The sequence below is a fragment of the Gouania willdenowi genome, chromosome 4, assembly GCF_900634775.1.
Source record: "Gouania willdenowi chromosome 4, fGouWil2.1, whole genome shotgun sequence".
Classification (NCBI taxonomy): Eukaryota; Metazoa; Chordata; class Actinopteri; order Blenniiformes; family Gobiesocidae; genus Gouania; species Gouania willdenowi.
In genome coordinates this window covers 28,070,505-28,092,462 of record NC_041047.1, presented here as the reverse complement: position 1 = coordinate 28,092,462, position 21,958 = coordinate 28,070,505, and the positions used below count along the sequence as shown (strand labels likewise).

At 39.3% G+C, this 21,958-nt stretch overlaps 1 protein-coding gene across 14 annotated transcripts in view; it reads left to right on the top strand.

Moving 5' to 3' along the window:
* celf5a (cugbp, Elav-like family member 5a) overlaps positions 1 to 21,958 on the top strand; it is a 295,578-nt gene that overhangs the window by 12,970 nt on the left and 260,650 nt on the right. For all 14 annotated transcript variants that reach the window (XM_028443423.1, XM_028443418.1, XM_028443410.1 and 11 more), the window contains exon 2: positions 13,807 to 13,889. In XM_028443423.1, coding sequence (XP_028299224.1) covers positions 13,807 to 13,889 — 83 coding nt within the window. The remainder of the gene's footprint in view (positions 1 to 13,806; positions 13,890 to 21,958) is intronic.

The following is a 21,958-nucleotide window of genomic DNA, read 5'->3' as shown; positions in this document are numbered from 1 at the left end:
ATGTTTCCGGAAACATACCCGATCTCAGCTGAACAATGTTGGCACACTGCCCTCGTTTTATCCACTGGTCTTTCTCCGTTGCAGTATTTCACCCGGAAGCCGAAGTGTTCCCAAGCAGGAGACTTTAGCGACAGGGGAGGGTCCTCCAGCTCTGGTTTCCCGCTAGCGTTAGACATGACGTACAAGGGCTGCAGATGCAGGCGGAAGTGAACACACACGCAACTGCCGTTCCGTTCCGGGAACTCACCCGTGCACAACTCTGTACCTGAATCGAACGTCTTGTACCAAAACGGTTCAATACAAATACATGTATTGTTACACCCTTAGCCGTGAACCTTATTGCATGTCAATGGTATGGCTATAAAGAAATTGTCATGGTAGCTTGTGGGTTTCTCCTGAATGCTCATATATATAAAGGTTCATATCACAGCTATTTCCTCATCCTAAATAGAAGTATAGAAGTTTTGTATCTTGTACAGGTAGCTTACCAGAATATTCTGTTGCTTTTAGAGCATAGTCTAAAGATGAAAGAAGAGGAGGACCGGGGTTGGGGTGTCTGATAGAATAGTGTGATCTTTTCAGTGTTATTTTGAGCCTGAATGGAAAAAGAAATAACAAGATTGAGGGGAGACAAGAAGGATGTGCAACAAATCTTTCTAAAAGCCTGAAAAATAATGAATTATTAGTTGAGCCGTAGCATCATCCTGATTGCTGATTGTTTGAGGCTTTCATGTTGGCGTGATTGAACAACAAAAAGATGTCGCACACGCATCCGCCTGAACGTGCATGTAATTATCACGCTTTGTGGACATGACTTTGCACTGTCACCGAAAATCTCTGTCATTCAGCTCAGTGTGATAAAGGGATCCAACAAGGAGGACAGCGCGTGTACTCTGTGAGACTTTCACATACATGGCAGAGAACAACAGCTGTAAGGATGGATGGATGAGCCGAGGAGAAAAGATCTTTTTCACAGATGCAGAAACAAACAGCTGCTTATGTCCTCAGGCTCTGGGAGAGGAGTGATGTTGGAGCTATAGGAAGTACAGAATGATGGTGTTTGGACACCAGGGGGTGTGGTTTGTGAAAGGCCAGAGGCCATGTGTGGCAGATGAAATAATTGCCTGAAAGCTGCTGATGTGACAAATTTTCACACTGCCACAGCTGCCATTTTTAAACCTCTCCTGATTTGGTATTTTAAAATGTTTAGCTTATTTTAGTCAGACTAAGAGACAATGTAGGTTTGCATCCTATACAACAGATAAGGGCAACTGGCGGCCCAGGGGCCACATGTGGCCCTTAGTCTATTTTTTTTTTTTTTTTTTTTTGCTGTCCCCAAAGCAAATCCCCAAAATTTTTATTTCAATAAGTTTGAAGGAATATGAAGCCCAAGATAATACACAAAGTACACAAAAGAAATACACAAAATGAACATAAAATGAGAACAAAGACAGACACAACAACCACTTAAACAAACAAAAATACACTAAATAAATAATACATGACAGAATAGCTCCAAAGACACACCAACTGTGAACAAAAGTACATAAAATGACAGGAAATTACATATAACAATAATAAAAATACTGAAAGAGAACCCAAAAGTGCACAAATCGACAAAATAAATGCTGAAAATGACAGAACAATACACTAAATTACACCACAAACACTCACAATGACTCCAATAACACACAAAACAACAACACATTACAGAATAGCTCTAAAGACATGCAAACCGTTAACAAAATTACACAAAATGAGAGTAAAATACAGAGAACAACAAAAACACAGAAAGAGACCCCAAAAGTGCAAATGCAGAAAATGACAGAAAATACACAAAATCACATCAAATAACAAAAACACACTAATGACCCCAAAAACAAGACAAAAAACTGACAAAACATCAAAACCCTTTTCCCCTTGCTCAGATTGATCATTATTCTAAATGCTGACGTTAATATTGATCACGTGGCACTCGGATCATTTACATTTAGAATTAGAGTCCACTCTTAAGTATTTAATTTACCTATAGAATGTGACAGAGTCCAGTTTTGCTCCAAAAATGTCTATAATGAATGAAGTCTATGAGAAAAGTGAAGATACATGCTGCTCAGCATGGATATAAATAGAAATTCTGTGGTATTTCCGAAAATAGGTTAAGCTGTCGTTGCTTCACTGCTGGCATGACATCACTGATTGCCTGCCAGCCTCCCCCAAAAGATTGCACCCATACTGCGCTCAAACGTGGGGAGAGGATGATGGAGCGACAGAGGGAGGATCTGTGGGTAACTGCAGGGCTGCATCCCTTTCCTTTCCATTCCAGCACTTTCCCCCCGCACTCTGCCCCCTCCACCCCACTCCTCAATCACGTCCATCTATCTTTCTCACTGGATGATCGACGCCCAAGCAGACTCAGTGCTTTGAGACAAACTGGTCCAATGCTTTATATTAGAGATGTATCACTGTAACAATTCTTAGAGGATACAGAAAAATTGGTTTTGCCAGGTAGGAAACAAACGGAAAATTAAACGTTAAATTAAATTTGCTATTTCATGATGATCAATTTTTATTTATTTTTTCGTTGAGTGAGCAGAATATGCCATCCATCCTCCTATCTTCTCAAGTGCTAGTGATTCACAATTTTGCAACAATCTGAGGATATGCTTGATTTTAATCAATTATAGGATTTAATGACAAACAGATGGTCAGTTTTTTTTCTTTTTTTCGCAGGTTTGTGTAAGTGTACGCTATGAACATACACTGCCCAAGTGTGACTCAGTGTGGATCTTAAAAATACCCCATTTCTCCTCCCGTCATTCTTGTTTCTAAAGCGCCGCCTTTGAAGGCAAATTTGTGAATTCAAAGAGAGTGACAGTTTGATCTGTCTACAGTCACTTTGCAGCTGTCAGTCATCTGTGATTATGGGTTTGCTGCGATCAGTCGTTCTGTCCTGAAGGCTTAGATATCTACCACCTTTGAAAAGAGGAGATGTATTCTATGGAATACGCTGAAATAGGGCAGTTTTGTTCATTAAATAAAGCGCTTAAATCATTAAAAGCCTCCAAGGCGTACCAACTGACAGAGGTCTTATCATTGTCGTTGAATGGACTTCAGATTTGCAAAGGAACAAGAATCAAAGCGCTGGACGGACAAAAGTTGGCAGGAAAACTCAATGCTGGCCTTGCAGCGGTAACATGGCAGGAGGCAGTAAGTGTGAACCTACACATTATTCACAGCTCTGTGAAACTCTATCCATTAACTGTGTCAATTAGCTCGCTCATCAGGGATGCAGGGCAGGAGATGTATTTATAGATTGGACTGTGGCACTAATAATGAAAGAATAATGAACTGCTCAGATAGTCAACAGAAGTCAAGGCTTACTTTAAAGGCAGTAGAAGAGTGAAAGATGCCAAAGTGCTTGACTGTAAGTGCTATCGAGTTACACTGATAAAGAACCTTGGCCAACACGAGGACGGACAATTTATTATGCCCCCAACTCTCATTGCATCAGCTGCCAAACATTAACTTAGCAACTTTATCAGGAACTACTTACATCTAGAGCTCTTTTAAAGCTTCCTGATGCATCTACAGTGTTTAGGTCTAAGTGCACCTGACAACATTTAAGAGAAATACTCTACAATTGGATTATATATGAGGACCACTTGTGCAATAAAACACCCGTTAACTTAAAGATAACCCAATGGGCTGTGAGTGTGAAGGTGTCAAAGTGTACTTCCTTGTACGGTTATGAGCCTTCCTGCTTTTGTTATTGATCCCAAAACCTGCACAGAGCCTTTCATGAAGGATTTATTGCATCTTTTAAACTCATTAGATATTGTATGTCAGACACTGACATATATACATGCTCACATTCACATGCACACGTACAAACAGAGGAGGTCCTTTGGGACGGGCAGCCTATGGATTTGTTTGACAGCTTCTCGGGGGCGAGTGTAGTCTGTGTGGGAGAAACAAATCAATGGCTGAGGTCTCCTACTCAGGGTCAGTGAAGCTACACGGGGAGGGTGTGGGCCGGGGACTATATCAAGCCCTTGTGATGGACACAGATGCTCCATCTTCTGCATTGTGCTTCTCAGGCCTCTCTAGCCTAGCGCTCAAGGTGAGGTGATGACAGGAGGGGCAGTGAAGGAAGAACTACAGGAGAATGAGGATACTGAGGTCATACAGATTGAAAAAGTAATGGAAGAGTCTAGCCAATGTTGAGATGTTGAGTGAGAGCAGCTTTTTATTCCCTTTAAGGTGATTATCTGACTTAATTAAGGTTTACAGGTAATGCTAGGCTGCTACTTTTATTACACCATCATTACAAGTCTATTAATGCCGAGGCAGGAAAAATATTGTTGTCAGAACAATGACTGAGAGCAGTGTGAAAAGCCTTTACCAACTCCAGCTGTTCTTCTTTATTAACTCCACTCTCGGTCCTTCTTCAGCCGGAGCATTGACGGGGTTATATGAGCAGATTCACATTGTTTACTTTTAAAAATGAAAGCATGATTATATGATTGAGAAGATTCCCTCTGACCAGGCTGATTACCAGGCCTCGTGGTCAATCTGCCTTTGAGCCTTCCTCCTCCCTGACTGGCAATGATTCAGGCCCTAATCACGTTGTATCAGTGCACTGATGATGTGTGTTTCAGCTCCAAGCACCTCTGAAAGGCTATCAGTTCCCCCTGGAGCCCCACATGGCAGTAAATGAAGTAAGCAAGTAATCTAGCTACAGTGATAGCATTTTCCAAGGAGTGCAAATGATGTGTGGGAGAGCAGACAAGGCCAGTGCCTTGAATGGTTTGCTTTCTGCTACTTTTCTTCTTTCTGGGAAAGGAAATGACAGCGAGAGAGAGAGAGCAAGTTCACTCTTTTTCATTACATTTGGGCAGCCTGGATCCTATGGGATGAGGAGATGAAGAAGAAAGAGCAAAAATGAGAGGTTGAGATTTAAACTCCACTACTTTTTGAGGAATTGCATTCATTTTTGATCACTCTGCAGCACCAAGTTTCACACAGTTTAAACTGAACAGAACCAAAAGGCATGAGTCGTGATAGTTCCAGTATAAATCAATGACCTCATGGCACTCCTTTTGAAAATATTTTATTGATCAGTATTAATGTCAATGTCAGCTTTATTTATATAGCACATTGAAACCGCCAGTGGCATACCAAAGTGCTTTACATTGAAGAGAGTAAATATATAACACTAAAAACAAAAAGACATTAAGCAACTATAAGACAAAATATTTAAGAACAGTCACCTCTGGATTTTAAAATGGAATGAAGGACGTCTAAAACCATCTGATTTTATGCAATCTTTTTCAGTTAGGTTTTATTTTGTAGACATAAGGGCCACTTGTTGGAACAATGTTTTATTGTACTGCTGAAAAATGCACGTTTCACTAAGATCACAAGATCATCTGTTTCCGGGTCGATACATTGGATACATTGTATCGACCCGATACATTGGCATTCTGTCTAGGGTCTGTACAATGATTTGGCAGATAAGCATAGAAGACAAAACATTTTTGGCAAAAGAACAGGATCACACCAGATTAAGACATTGACATTGACAAAAGAAAATGTTATTTTTGCATGTCTGTTTAGTATGCATTTTTGCAGAAAAACAAGTACTTTCTTCCAATACAGTGGTTTGCATGTTCTTTTTGGGTTTGCTTGTACCTTCTGGTTTCTTTCGACAATACTTTAACAATATGAGAAGGGGTCTCTAAATTCCCTAGTTATTGGTACTCCCACGATATAGATCTGTGGTACCAACTTCTGGATTCAGCTTTGCCCATCCCTATTGATGGTAAAGTAACAGCTTTGGAACATGAACACAGAACAAAGACAAATCAATTGTTTCTGCACTATGAGGTTAGGTTACCTTTATAATGAACCTGTGGGGGGCGAAATTATTAGTTAGGCTTAATAATATATTTACTCATATATTTTAATCCTTAAGCCTTGGGTAACTTTCCATTGTGTGATTTTCATGTCTTCTACTTTGCCGGGTCAGACCGCCTTGTCCAAAGCACATGATATCTCCCCAAAACAATAATCGCACAAGGACGCATAGGCACTCTGTGTGCGCACTCACATGCTCACACAGTCACATGTCACACATACACACGCCATACACATCCATTCACACACACAAACACACACCTCCGTCTCTATGACAACCGGCAGATACCAGAACTGGTTGTTTAGACCCAAAGAAGAAACTGTTTTTCTTTTTCACCCTCTGTCCTCACCTCCTCCCTCTCCCTCTATCTCTATCTCCTGGGGGGAGGAGGGAGGGGGACGGAGGGGAATATACATGTTGGATTAGCTTTAGAATAAACCTTTTTCATAAAACCATCAATGCTCCGACTGGACTCCATCATTCAACCAGAGCAATAAATCATGTCTCCAAATGAAGTCAACCGCAAATTTTGCCGTAACAAACCTATACTGTAATTTTGTATACCAAAGCAAGCCATTGTGACAAACAGTACAGCCTATTGCATTGTGTATACATGTGTACAACATCTTTGCCCATTTCTTTAGATCCTTTTCTTTTCTCTTTGGAGAACAAAAGATTGTTGTGAAAAGCTTTCCCCTGTATGAAATGTAAAGGCCCAGCAACCCTGAAAAGGTGCAAGTGGTTTGGAAACTGAATGGATAGATGGATGGAAATGTGAAGAATATTCTCACAAATTATAGCCACTGGTTGTCTAAAAGAAAACAGCTGACTGGTAATGGTAAAGTGGAAGTGCCCAAGTGATCAGGGAAAAGGGTGCTCAGGGTTTTGTGCTTATGCTGGTTGAAGCAATAAAATACATTAGTTGTTTGTAGCAATAGCAGTTTTACATTTTCTTGTTACCAAACATCTTCTTAGTTTAGCTATCTCAGCACTGTAGGTCTGAATCAATAAAAATGCTACCAGCAGAGATATTATACTCTTGTTATTGTCAATGAAAATAGGGCTGCACCGAATAGTCGGTGGCCGAATATATTCGGCCGAATATTGCAAAAAAAGCCTTTTTCGGCCTTCGGTTTTGTGAGATAAAAGCAAGGCCAAATAGAAGCGTGTGATGCAATGATGCAATCAAACAACGTGCAGTGATTTTGAGTCAGAAAAGCGTGTGCGTGTTGCTACAGAACCAGAGCAGCAGCAGCTCCTCCTTTTCACACAAACGCAGCCAGACTCTCTCCTTTCTGCTTACCGCTCTCCGTCGTCCGTGACCGCGTAAAAGTTTGGAAGTCGTCCAATTCCACAACCGAGTTTGTTGTTAGCGCTGTGAGCCACGAATCCGTGAACATCCCCATTGTTTCCTCCTCAGTTGACAAGCGATGTCGGGTCTCGCTGCATAGGCTGATATACTGTAGCATTAGCACGGAGCGCTAACAGCTGATCTGTGTAAACAATGGGTCCGTGGCTCCAAGCAGTGACTCCCAACACGATCGGCAGCAGAATAACTAGTGCAGTTTGGGCAGTTTGCATTTACATCTATGGCAATAAAATATATAATATATATTCTATATTAAACCTCAGTGTTTGTTTTAGCTGTTGGATAGTTGGAGAGGGAGGAGCTCACATTCTAGGAGGCGTGTTAGGTGACGTCACCTACAAACCTCCAACTCACCCGTTTGGAGCTGACTTTTTACCAAATGTGGAATAACATGGAGAAAGGAAACAGAACTTTTTACACTTTGGCCCTCTGAATGAGGCTAAATCATACCTCCCCTTTAATCCACTTTAGTTTTTTTTTGGAATGCATGTTTTGTTTAATTTGAAGGGCTAATGTAAATGAAAAAAATTGCTGTGCTTTTTTTTGAAAAGCAAAGGCTAGTGGAATATTTAAAAAATGTCACAATATTCAATAAACAATTTCTTTAAAAAATTATTCTAGGCTATTTAGGCACTATTTAAAAAAAATAGTGAAAAACTTAACAACCGCATTCGATATTCGGTATTCGGCCACAAATTCTCTTTCCGGTTTGCATCCCTTCAGTAGATGAAAACTATGACAACAATCTTTAGTGAACAAAATTAACATTAGCAAAGATGTGAATTGCTTACATGTGGCTCACAGACCCAGTGGGCAGACATGCTGCAGAGCAGAATAAAAAGGCTGTTCTTAGTTACTCTAACATATTCTCTCTCTCCCCCTGAGTCCCTTGTGAAAGTTTTTAATTACATGCCAAGTCAATGCAGAGATGATTGGGAATCTCAGCTCTACATGGCCATACGCGCCCCGCTCTTCTAAAAATATCATCACGAAATAGGCGAGGAGAGTCTTTTGTATGGAAAGCAGATGAAAGAAAATCATATCATCGTGGAGAGAGATGAAGTTTCCTCTCTTTGGAGTTGAAATCAGTTTCTAAGATGAAGCTGTTTTTGGGTCTCTGTCAGATGAGGCCGAGGATCATAACTTCACAGCAGTAAGGCTTCCCCCATTGCTGTGTCAGCAGGCTCAGATTACACTGGGTTTTTGTTGTGTTTCAAACTATTTCATCATGCTTACCCCAACTCACACTCTAGCTTTTGGTATGCGATACAGCACTGGTAATTTGTACGTGTTTGGATTCCAATTATGGAGTTGTTAAAGCTTTTTTGCCTGTGGCTTGCACATTCTTATTAAGCCATACATTAAAGAGGACTGGATCACATTTAAATGGAGTTCATGTTTCTCTTTTGTTGGCCAATGTTGTGGTTGTTTTTAATTTATTCTCCATGGCCTATGCATTAGACATTAACAAACAAATCGCATATGTGACTGTAATGCAAAATAACTATTTCTCAGTCAGAGACAAGGCCAGTATTTGTCAAGTAAACCAATTGCAAACCCTGAGTTATAAAAAGGAGAAAAACGGCACCGAGAATGGAGCCATACCATTCTATTACCTTCTCCCATTTTCTAAACCGCTAAACAAACTACAAACAGTGACATTACACAGTCTTGGTCACTCTACCTGAGTTGGAAGACAATAGATTTGAGCGCCTGCAGAGTGATGGAGTGATTTACTTGAGGGTGACCATTGGAAATCATTAGGTTAGGGGTGCAGGGACATGAGAGTCGGTACAGTGTCACCAATGCAGCAGCCAGCGACCTCAAAGGTCACAACCCCAGAACACTTTGTCACTCTCTGTCTTTTGCATAGTGGCGTGCATGGCAGTGTGCAGACACGCCATCACAAACAAAAGGTGGAGCTTCAGGAAAGGGAAGAATTGAATGTGATTTGGATCACTGCCTCATACTTCCTCTGGGGTTTCTGCCTGATGGAGTTATTTTTTTCCTTTACATCTTTTTATGTTCCATTTATTTTAATAAGTAGTGTAGGATCCCTGAAGAAAGAAAGCGTCTTTAAGACTTCTCTTTGTTTCTGCAGAATTGATTGAATGGTTTGCTCATTATCAGTCAATTTGTATAGTCACTCCCATGGTACTTATCTACAATTCTGAAGCCTTATTGTGGTGACCAATTACCCCAAAGTCCAAAATTGATCTTTTCAATGTATAATGGAAACTTTTTAAAGCCTATAGTTTAAAGCAAGTAATCAATTCCATTCCAAATCTGCAAAAAACAAGTTTTCTACTCTGGACAAATGTCTTTTTCTGAGTTCTTCTTACTTTCACTTTCTCAAATACATGTTTTAACCAATAATGTAAAGCATAATCTGTTGTCAATGTTTTTTTTTTTTCACTTGTTAAAATTTGGTTGTATTTACTATGTTTTCTTGACAACTTTGGCAAAACTCTTGACCAATGAACAAGTCATATTCTCATATCAGCATTTCACAGACCATGTTGATAAAAGAGCAACATTTAATCTCAGAAACCCATGAATTTCAACTAAAGTATGCCATTCCAAATGAGGTTTAACATACATTTTTGTAGTTTATACATTTAGAATATTTTTCCTGTCATTACTTTGGTCAAACCCAAATACATCTTTGAAGGGATCTCTAAATTACAATGACGTTTGCTGAATCTGAATAAAGCTGCTATGTGTTGTCCCAGTGATATTTTCCATACATGTCGTGTGGCGTGGCTCAAATACTGACAAAAACTGAGCTTTAATGAAAAAAACTGAACAAAACAAAATCAGCCACAACCAATGGATTTTTGTATGGCAGTGGCTATATGTACGGTTGACAATCAATATACCGTCATTCTATCTGTACACAGCACCCTATTTGGCCAGTTTAGGTCATGTGATAAGTCAGTCATTGATCAATTTAGGTCGCGTGACTAAAACTAAACCTTACCCTAAACCTATTCTAACCCTAAAAATTGTTGCGATATTGGGTTATAACATAACCCTAACCCTAAACCCATAACCTAACCCTAAACCCTAAACCTAAACCTAAGACGCTACGTACGTGTACTTCGGTAACTGTACCAATAGCACTGGGGGTTGTCCGTACAGCAACCGTACAAATATACACTTTCTTTTTGAATAAAATGTATATAATTGCCTCTTGCTTAGATTTCACCCAGTTTAGATTACTGGGAAATCATAACCAAAGTGCAAAGGTCAATCAATGTGCAAAAAGTGAACATCTGCCCTTTGCTCTTTTGCTTGTGCTGCATCAGAGAAGATTGTGCATAGATGAGTAGAAGTGATCTCATTTGAAACAAAAGAAATGAATTGGAATATTGTCCGTGTAAAGACATTTATTACATCACCACTCACTGAATACATTCAGCTGCTGAAATGAGATCCAGAATGCAAAAGCTGCTAATAAACCATTTTCAGAGTGGCAGAATATGATGCATACTAACCCATATGAACCTCATTAATAGAACCCAAGCAATTCTATTTATTCAGATAGACAGGGGAGAAAAGATTGCCTCAGTACTCCATCAGCCTCTTCTTCATCTCTCATCTTCTTCGTGCCATCGCTTCTCTAATCTTCCACTACGTGTGCAGTGAGCTTGACAGATGTGTGTATGGGTGTTCTCTGCATTGATTCAAGGTGAATGGAACAGAGTGTGAGATTTTTTTTTCCCATCTCTTACTTCAGCCTCTTCTCTACTTCACCAACACTTCCTTTTTGCTAGTCCTTCTTTCCTTGTATCCTGTGGTAACAGACAGACAGACAGACAGACAGATAGACCTACAGGGTGAGGACACTGGCCGGGTTAAAGCTTTGGACAGGACAACACTTGTGATGGTTGAGGTAGAGCAGTCCTGACTGGGAACTCTGGGATGTGTTGGACATTTCCATTTTGCTTTACCCACATCAATAAAAAAAATGCTATTTGTTCTAGAGCAGTGGTATCTAAACTTTTCACAGTCCCATACCCCTTCACACATGTAACCTAAAGCCATGTACCCCTTACTCCTGCAAACCTAAAAAACACAATAATGTAATGCATAGTTTTTCAACCTTGGGGTCCCCTGGAAATGTCTAGTATTTTATAATATTAAAAAAAAAATACTGATTAAAAATATATTATTAAAATGTTTTAATTATTATTCTTTTTCAAATTATAACACCACACACACAAAACAATCTTAAATAACTGTATTCTATACTTTCACTTTCTAAAATATAAATCTAGTTCAAATAAAACAAATGTAAACTTTGTGCACTAATCCTGGCAACAACAAACATTATCAAAAGCTAATTCTAGAAAGAAAAAAAGAGTCTCTGGTGACAACAAACATTTGTGATATTTAAATGGGGTCACGACCCAAAAAACGTTGGGAACCACTGATGTAATATCTCATACAATGTAGCCTTACAGTAAAAATTGTCTTTGAATTTTACCTATCATGTTGAGGAATAATGTATAATAATAATAATAATAATAATAATAATAATAATAATAATAATAATAATAATAATAATCTGTAAGGAATGTAAATCGTAAATCAATGTAGCTCTCGTCATGTTTGCACTTTTTTGATGAGATTGTTTCTGAATCAGATCTACCCAAGGTCGTTTCACGTCATCTGGCGACGGGCTGAACTGTACAGAATGACGTTTGATGTTTCAACGCCTTCTTTGGCCCCCCGTCGCCCCTCTCTCCCACGTAGTGGCAGCAGGAAGGGCGAGCGATGTGCCTGTAAGAGGCTGCACGCTCGCCCCCCAGCGGCTAGCTGCAATCCTTTCTTCCGCCCCAAGCCCTCAATCCTCCCCGCCCACGTGCCATGTCCTCAAATTTTGCCGTGATTGTGTTTTTTGGTGCCTGTTTGTGCTGAGGAGTTTTTTCATAGTCCTACATTGTGCTCCCTCGAAAGGAGCATAGTTTGGGACGTGCCTTTTTCCCCTCCCCTTTCCTCATGTTTTCCACTTTTTATCTAAGATACAGGGTGCTGCCTTTGTGGCGACACACAGTACTCCCGCTCCTGTACTGTCATTGTATATGTGATTGTTTTGTCATGTTTCTTGGACGGGATGTAACTGAAACTGATTTGCCCCTCGGGGATAAATAAAGTTATCTAAATCTGAATCTGTTTCTCTGTCACCATGGGTAGTCTTACATTGACTAATGTGTAATTTGTGGCAATGCATGGAGGCTCCTGACTGCTGGTCACTTTATATTCTCGTTTCCAATTCTGGTTTTTTATTCATTCACCCCCTTTGGCAATTTGCATGCCCCTGGGGGTACCCGTACCCCATGTTTGGAACCTAGGTTCTAGAGTTATGCGAACGCAACATCCACTTTCCATTATGAAACAATAAAGGTTCTCTTTTTACCCTCTTGCTTCTGCGTACCGTCCATCTAACTTTGCCCATAAAGTTGGAAAATGGCTTTTTGTGACAGTTTTATTTCATCTTGATTGATGAGGTGTATATCTTCTTCTCAAAAACTTTATTGATCTATTGTAACTTCAAGGGCAACGTTGTAGTCAAAAACAATGAAACAAGTGTTTTTGCCTGAAAAGAGTACGCTTCCAACCATCCAATCTGGCAACACCGGAAGGAACATAAATTTAATGTGTGGCTACTGGAGTGAACAAGTCGTTTTGGCCCATATAAATGTGTCTAAATGTATTAGTACTTCATTTGTTTTGCAAAAACAAAACATGCATAGGTGTGAAAATATTGCACTTCTTAGAGCAGCCAACATGTTGCCCATGGGCACCAAGTAGCCCGCATGGACCATATGTGATGCCCTCAGGATTTACTTTCAAGGATTCAAACTCACAAAGATAAATACAGATGACATATGGAGTTAGTACTTAGTACAATTGAATACTGTTGCACATTTAGTATTAAATTAATATCTTTAAATCTTTATTTTCACAGAAACGTTGTGACAAATGTTTGTGTTGCAGCTTTGGTGTATGGGTCAGTGAATACATTTTTAAAAACAAAAAGGTACATTTTCATAAAGTATGATGTAATTGTTACATTTTAGAAATGTTATATGCTTTGTTAAAAGTTGTTTGTTAGTAGCTCGTAAAATAGGGAGATGATGATTTTCTATGAAATGTAATTAAAAATGAAACAATTATATAAATGAGGAGAAATAAAGTGTTGCATGTTGAAATTTAAACATTTAATATATTCTTAAGCCACTGCTCGCCTTCCTTGTTGTTTTACTGTCTAATTAAAGTGAAACTGTGAACATACAGTACCTATGAAGTAGCTCATTGTTTCAGAAAGTTTAGTAACCTGTCTTAGAGTGTTAACCTTAGAATAAATGAAAAATAATTTTTTTTTTTTTTTAATTTTTACAGATTTTTCTGATTAAATTGTATTCAGTTTTTCTTCACAATAGGTTTAAGTTGTATTTCGACTTGATTTGGCATCCAGCTCATAACGTCTGCATGTGATGTGTCTGTACTGCAGGCTGTGCATTCCTCACCTACTGCGCCAGAGAGTCGGCCATCAAAGCTCAGAACGCTCTCCATGAACAGAAAACACTGCCAGGGGTAAGTGTCTGCCCTTCTATCATTCTATCTCTCTTTATCTCTATCCTTGGTGGTCACTCGTGCCATCTGCACCCGGCTGCACACCAGCCGGCATTTCCCTTACATCGTCCCAGAGATGAAAAACACCTCGGAAAGCATTTCAATCAATAGCGGCTTCTTTTGAAGGCTTGCTTTCAGCTCTTCTATGCGTCCGTTCTCAAGAGAATACTGCCAGAATTGATCAGACACACTCTGACTCATAGTTTTGAAGCAACAGGATAAAATGTGACAGAAGAATAGAATAGCTCTTACAGGTTGAATAGAAAGTGTCAAAAGAGAGTTTGAATTTTAATTTAATCCCTCAGATGTGCGACTGACTTTCCATAAATATGCGTTGGTTATACAGCTGTATCTTTGAGGTGGTGTTATTTAACATAAACAAAGAAACATGGTCACATTTACAAAGAAAGATCATGGAAGATGCATGCACGCCCACTGCTCTTACTAGTGGGACAAAACGTGCCTGAGAAATCCAGCCTACAGGCAAGTGTTTGAATTTATATATGCAAATACAACTTTATCTTTAAAGATCCTTCCCGTGTCTTCTCTGGAAAACAAGTTGTTTCATTTATCCTGCAAATATCCAAGTGGAAAACTAGAGGGCATTGTTATACTCGTTTTTTTTTTTTTTTAAAGTGCATTTGAATGAACTGGTCCAATTACAGAGAGAGAGGAAAAGGGGAGCGAGATCGACAAAAATGTCTTCGACGTTCTGCCAGAAAATGTGTTCACGGGAGGTCAAAACTTTGTTCAACTATGTTGATTTATTTTGTGGTTTGGCCTTCCAGTAAGTTTTCCCTTATGTGTCTTATAGTCAATAATAAGATCCTCTGTTGCCAGCCAGCTAGAGCATCGTAAGAGGGTGGCCTGCCAAGGGAAGGAAGTAGCTGATTTGTTGAAGTGTATAAATGAGGGGCACAAGGGCACACACGGAGCTTCATCGACCCAATTTGCCATTTTAACATTAAGCGCTCTCTGCCAAACTTTAAAATATATCCCAGCTATTTAACAGCTAAATGCATGCCAACACTGGCGTTGAATGGTTGGATGAACGCCTTTTTGATCTTTGTGATACAGTCAAACATATAAAACCCTCTTCTTGGCTCTCGTTTATCAACCTTGCGTGAAAATGGGTGCAATTTTCAGTGCACATTTGGTCTAACGACAGGACCAAAGTGTGATTCATGAAACATTCGTATTTGCCCGATTCCAGCGCACAAATGATCTGTTGATAAATGTGGTGGCTGCATTAGATCGTCATTAACTTGTTACGCCCTACTGTATCGGAGGCCCCGCCCACTGAGATCAAACGAAAAAAGAAGCTTTTCCAAGATGAAAATCGGCATCCTCACATCAGAGGTGGAGCAAAACAAACATGTGCCTTTTGAACATGTGAAAGCTGGAATTAAAGAAAAAAATTTAAATACTATGTGAAAGAGGATCAGTTACCAAGCAGGTGAAGTCTGCCCCCCTGTGTGCGCTGCGAGCAACTTCCCAGCAGAGATCCTGGAGAGACTCACGGATATGACGTTTGTATTGGCTTCTGTCCATACGCTTTAGGCAATAAATATCACATTAAAAGAAATTAACGATCGAAACGCTTAAAAAAAAAAAAAAAAAGCCTTAAAAATGACAAAGTGTTGTCCCTTGTCTGTGTTTATTATGCCTTCAGCCAATTTTATGTACCTATAATTCATCACATTACCGATTACCGCAGCGCATTTGTAAAAGTTTAAGAAACTATTTATATTTTAATGAGGTCTTATTTTCTCCATACAGCACATCATTCTTCTAAACAACACGTCCTGTGTGCATGTACGCACTGGGTGAACCTATGAGCTCCTGCTCGGTAGCAGAGTTTATTAATGCGGTTATACGGTGAAAGGAAAACCAAAAAAATGGTATCTGACTTTTTTAAAATTAATTTTATTTTGTTTAATTTGTTTTAATAATCCTTTTAGATCTGTTCTGAATGTGTGTCTGCTTATGCTTAAAGGGGACAAATCATGCTAAATCCACTTTTTTAGCCCTTAAATGCATTTTGTTGTATATTTAGAGTGCTTAGAAATACAGAAAAAATCAAATTAGTCTCTTCAGGTGCTCCGTAGATATCTTTATATTCTGTTTTGGTCATATTTTTCAATCTGTTTCGATTTTTCGATTCTCTATTACATTTTTTGAACAATAACGTCACAGTATTTGCAGCGGAACTGCCAAATTAAGACATCGACTCCAGGCCCAACACTTCGAGCAATCCGCCATTTTTATTTCTCGCTGTGATTTTGTAGTCCACGCTTAAGGATGCCGAAGTTACAAGAGGATAAGTCAAAATGTTGGGTTGTTGGATGTAGTAACCCACACGCTTCATTACACCGTCTCCCAGCATCAGAACCTTTTCGAAGTGCCTGGTTGAGTTTTATTTTTTATGGAAATGTACCCACATCTGTGGGTAAGATCATTTTTGTGTGTGTGAAGCACTTCAAGGATGACTGCTTCTGCAACCTCCGCCAGTATAAAGAAGGATTTGCCAAAGACTTTGTCTGATTGAGGGTTCAATTCCTTCTATCTTTGGAGACGACAAACAGAGCACTTCGGCAAGCTGTAAATAACGCTAAAAAGTGTGATGATAGGACGTCCTTGTCATTGTTTTGTTAGCATTAGCAGTTGCACCGTCTTCATATGTTAGCGCTGTGTGCTCGTTTTAGATCCTTGATGATATGGCCTACGTGATTTAATTTAAGTCTAAAGTTTTCATTAGTCATTTAATTTTGCCGTTTTTGTCTCCGAAAAGACTGTATTAAAATGCATTTTGTGACGTTAGCTTGGCGCTAGCGTTAGCTCGGTGCTTGTGTTAGCTCACTTGTTAGGGTTCTGCAGGTTCATCATCTTCATTTTCATCTCGCTCCACTGGGTCCGACTCTGGCTCAAACATGTAAGGCTGGATGGACAAGTCTTCTGTTGTTGACATTTTGTAAATAACCCCTGAATAATAAGTTTATGTGCCGCTACATAGCCGTATCTCTTCTATCAAACTACAAAAATGGCCGAGCAGGGTGGAGTTGAACCGAGAGGGGGCGGGGTATGAAGAGTCTCATTTGCATTTAAAGAGACCGCACCAAAACGAGTTGCTCTCAGAAGCACATCAGAAAAGGGGTAGAAACGGGGCCTGTGGAGCTATAATAATGAGGAATTCAGACCCAAGCATTGCAGTTCTGATTTATATAGACCACAACTGTATGATTTCTATCTAAAAAGAAAGGATTTAAAACCATGATATGTCCCCTTTAAATAACAGCTGAGGCTTGTTTAATACTTAATGTTCAGTCTCAGTTAGATTTGGCTGTGCTAAACCACAAATTCACAAACTCAGATTTGCGTACACGAGCTCGGACCTAACTTCTTGTCGTAGCGTACGCTCAAGTCAGAATTGATAAATACCGAAGCTTGCGTGAATATGGTCGAAAGCACGTCGCACGCTCAGATGAACGCACGCACGATTGATAAATAAGGACCTTTTTAACTTTCCGTTGTTACATAGCCTTACTGCTGACTTTCTCTCTACCACACCCAATACCTACCCTACCCCCCCCACCCCCACCCCCCTCACTCCTACACCCCCCACTGCTGACGAAGCGGCGTGTGTCATAGGAATGTAAGAGACGGATGTTGATGAGTGTCAGGCTGAGAATCCTCTGCTGCTCCCGTCTCTTTAACGTCACTGGTCCGAGCCAACGTGAGCAGTGAGCAGTGCAGGCACAGAGACGTGCAGCTCCAAAGCTTTACATTGTTCCCTGGAGATCTGCTTTACATGTCTATGATGTAACATCTGAGGATGCAGAGCAGGAGTTGATTTGACCAAAGGTGAATTATTCAGTGGCACCAAACACAGACTATACATGCTGTCCTCCTCTGCTGAACCTCGCAGCTCTTGAATCTTTTACGATAATGACCCCTGTTGCTTCACTGCTTGATCGTAAGTAGATATGCCATTTTGTCTGTTTACAGAATCCTGCTTAATTTGCTGTTTGCCAGAAGCATTTGTGTAATTAATGTGAACTCAGGCTTTTCCACTACTGGGTCTTTCATTTTCAACATTTGTATTTTGTCATCAAACTACAAATGTGTGCTCTCTTGCAGGGGGTTGACATGTGTTCCTCCTTCGTTGGTTCTATTTTGAAAGTGTGAAATGAATTTCTGTCACTCTACTGCACTCTACTATTTGCAAATGACTTTAGGGAAGTTTGGAGACTGTACTTCCTCACAAGTTCCAATATTTGAGTAAATCTGCAATTAGAAGGCTTGGGTTCGAACTCTGTGCTATATCACCAAGTTTCCAAACCCTGCTGTTCTCAACCTTGGGGTTGTGACACACTGGCAGGGGTTTGCCAGGTGCATTCAAAAAATATTTTTTTTTTTACAATTTGAGCCTATTTTGCTTATTTTTTTTACCTTTTTTGTGAAACTACACCAAACTTGCCTTATTTTAACCTATTTTCATCACTTTTTCTTGCCATATTTTTGCTCTTTTTAATGCATTTTTGTTACATTACTCCCATATCTGCCACTTCTCCATCAAATTTCCATGCCTTTTCTGCAATTTCTTTCCACTTTCAATACATTTTTGGCACTTTATGAACCCTTTCCACCACTTTTCCCACCTAATGTCACATATGTTGACCCATTATTGTCATTTTTAACCTCTCTGCACCGTATTTCATGCTTATTTTTGCTAATTTAACCACAATTTAATTGTATCTACTTTTTTCTGCCCCTTTAAGTCAATATTGACACTTTGAACCCTTTTTTTAACCAATCTTTCTGTCCATTTTTGCCCACTCTAATTTGTAACTCTTAACCAATTTCTGTGGTTATTAAAATTCCATTTCACCACCTTTTTCACCATTTTTGGTCACTTTTAACCCATTTTATTTCTGAATAAAAAAAGGATTTACATCTTTAAGATGACTATATATTATGGAGCAAATAATAATAAACTTCCAGAATAACAGTGGACATTATTAGAATAAATAAATAAATAAGGTTATCACAGATTCATAGAACAAATGGATCATCATTTTGCTGACTTTATGGATGGGTCCCAAAAATCTCTCCCCTTGTTCTCGTTGAACATGCATTTACCGAGAGTGGGAGTGAATGTGTGCAGAGGGTTTGGCCCATTTTGGGACCAGTAATATTGTTCTATTATTGGTCACTTAATATTATTGTAACGTTACATAATTTATAATATTATTTAATGTGAAATTGTTGACCTCGAGCTTTGGACATTTATCAATAAGGGTGGGTAAAGTAAGTCTTTGAACAGTGATTTTATTACTATAATAGATTGGTTAATGAAGCATGTGATTGAGATCTGTCAGCTGGGATAGAACCCACTGACTCAGTACGTGATTAGGTAGGTATAAAATATGAATGAATTAAATGAATATCGATATATGATAATAGGTATATAATATCACAGAACTGATTATGGTTATGACAATGAACATGTGCACATTTATTTCTTTATTTTTCAAAACAAAAGCCCCTAATTAGAACAAAGCCTCCAAATCTAAAGCAACCATTTCCAATTTTTTATATTTGAAAACAGACTCTTGATAGCTTTTGGCCCTGTGCTAATCCAATAAAGTGATTATTAACTGTGGTCTGATTTAATCCGTGATGTGACGCACTACATTTCATTCATTGTCAGTAAATTAGTGTTACGATGTCTGACACGGTTCAGAATGATAACTTTTAAGGAAGTACATTTGTTTAGAATAAATATCTGATATGGCTTTGAAATGCTTATTAACAAGTGTTTTATGTACTTCTTACACCAACACGGTGGCCTCTTTTATAAACCACACAAACACAAATAGCTCAGTGTTCTTTAGAGGAAGCGCTGGTGTTTAAGTGTCATCACTAATGCAACCTTGTTACACATTAGCTGCTAAAAGGATCCGTATGGAGCTGTATAACCTAATGGAGTCGTGTTTGACTGGAATATAGATTGGGCTTTAGGCTTGGTAACTCCTTACTTGTGTGTTTTATTGCAGAAAACACGAAGCTGCTATGACTCGCGTTCTCTTGTTTTAACTTTTCTTTGGGTACCAGGGGCTGAATTTGGGAGAAAAAAAAACAGCTTTCAGCTTTGCTGCCCCGTTGGCACCGAATACTCTGAACAGTTTGAACTGAAACTCTCTGAAGTTATTCCACTTGGAGCTTTCCGTTCTTTTCTAAGGAACAGACAGCATGAGTCCATTGAACAGTGCATTTGTTTTAAATCCTAAAATCATCATTGGTTATTGCGTTCTTTTGTGTTTATTTTATTTTAATTGGTCAGTCCTTGTAACTGTTTTTAGGGCCTTATTTAGACAACTTTACTGGCTCCCTGAAAGTGTACAAAACAAGCTAAATAAGGTTAATAGAGAGGCTTAATTTACATTTAAGATGCTTCAGATTAGGGCTGGGTGATATGGAGATTCAAGATATATCGAGTTTTCTATTTTGGCTATATCGAAAATTACAATATGACCTACAAGCCAAACTAACTTACTCACTCACACGTGCTCTTCTTTATAAGAGAAAAAGCCAAAAGTTGCACATATTGTGCAGCTGTTTGTTAATAACTGTGCCTGTGTGACATTTTGCATCAGTAAATTTAACCCGGAACTGTCTTTCTGGTCAGACTGTATTTGAATTAAAGTTATTAAGATTTATATTGTAAAAAAAAAAAAAAAAAAAAAAAGATTTAGATTGTACATCGCCATTTTTACAAAATCGAGATATGAGTTTTGGTCCATATCGCTCAGCCCTACTTCAGATGATTTACAAACACGGGAGAGTTACACGTAAATCATGCACGATTACATCAGGAGAGTTTAAAGGTGCAGTCCGCAACTCTCTGAACCCTCTCTCCCGCTCCCTCCCCGCTGCTCTCTTGCCCTCCCTCCAAACTTTCCCAAGTCCCTCCCTCAGAGGAGCTAACAAGCTAAAGTTCGCCCGAAGGCAACAACACAGGAATATAACATGCTCTGTTAAAAGCAGCGCTTCTCTCTCTCAATGTGCACACACCTCAGCAGCAGCAGCAACAACACAGTGTCACTTACAGCAGCCCATACGGAGGCTGCTGCGTCCACATGAACAACACATGCACCACAGAGTTCTAGTGTAACAAATACAAATCAAACATAATGTAAATCAAGCAGCAGTAATTACCTATCCTCCAGACCATACACTGTAAAAGGGGCGGGGCCTGTGAGCAACAGCTGTCAGACAGCCCATCAATCACAATCCTGGCTCTGATTGGTGCTTTTTGTTCGGTCGTGGTGCATTCTGGCAATCTGCCAAAGGCTGCAGGAGCAGCAGGGGGGACTCAACAAGCCTGTTTTTTTCACACAAACTACTAGTTTGATGTAAGGCTGTCCTTACATAGTGACAGCTTTAGTAAATATGACAAAAAGTCACTTTTATAAGAGTTGCAGACTGCACCTTTAACGTGTCTGTTATAGCCACACTGCTAGACCCTCAGCCACCCATTTAACAGGAACAATACCATGGAAATGTGTCACCTGGTCCCAAAACATTTTTTGTGAAACCTTTCATTTCCGCCAACTGGTGATTCACCCTGACGTTTTGCATGAGTGTGATTACCAGTTGACCTTGTACACCATCAGCTAAACTTGTCTTTGTACCAGACAGTGCCTTCTAAAATTTGAATGCAGTCATAATAATTTCAACAATTGTTCATCACAACAACACATGAAAAACACACTTCAGATGAAGCTCTGCATGCATTATTCAGTCACAGGATAACATGGTCACCACTCGATCCGTTACGCGTAGCATGAGATTTAGAACAACATTATGAACCGAATTTGACATCTTTATAATCCGTTTGTCACACTTTCTAGACATCAATCACCCGTTTTCCATTGAATAATTGCGTTTAAATTTGTGATATTGTCCAAAACATGCATGTGAGGCATTTCTGTGTCACTTTGGTGCCTGATTGTAAATAAGAGAGATTG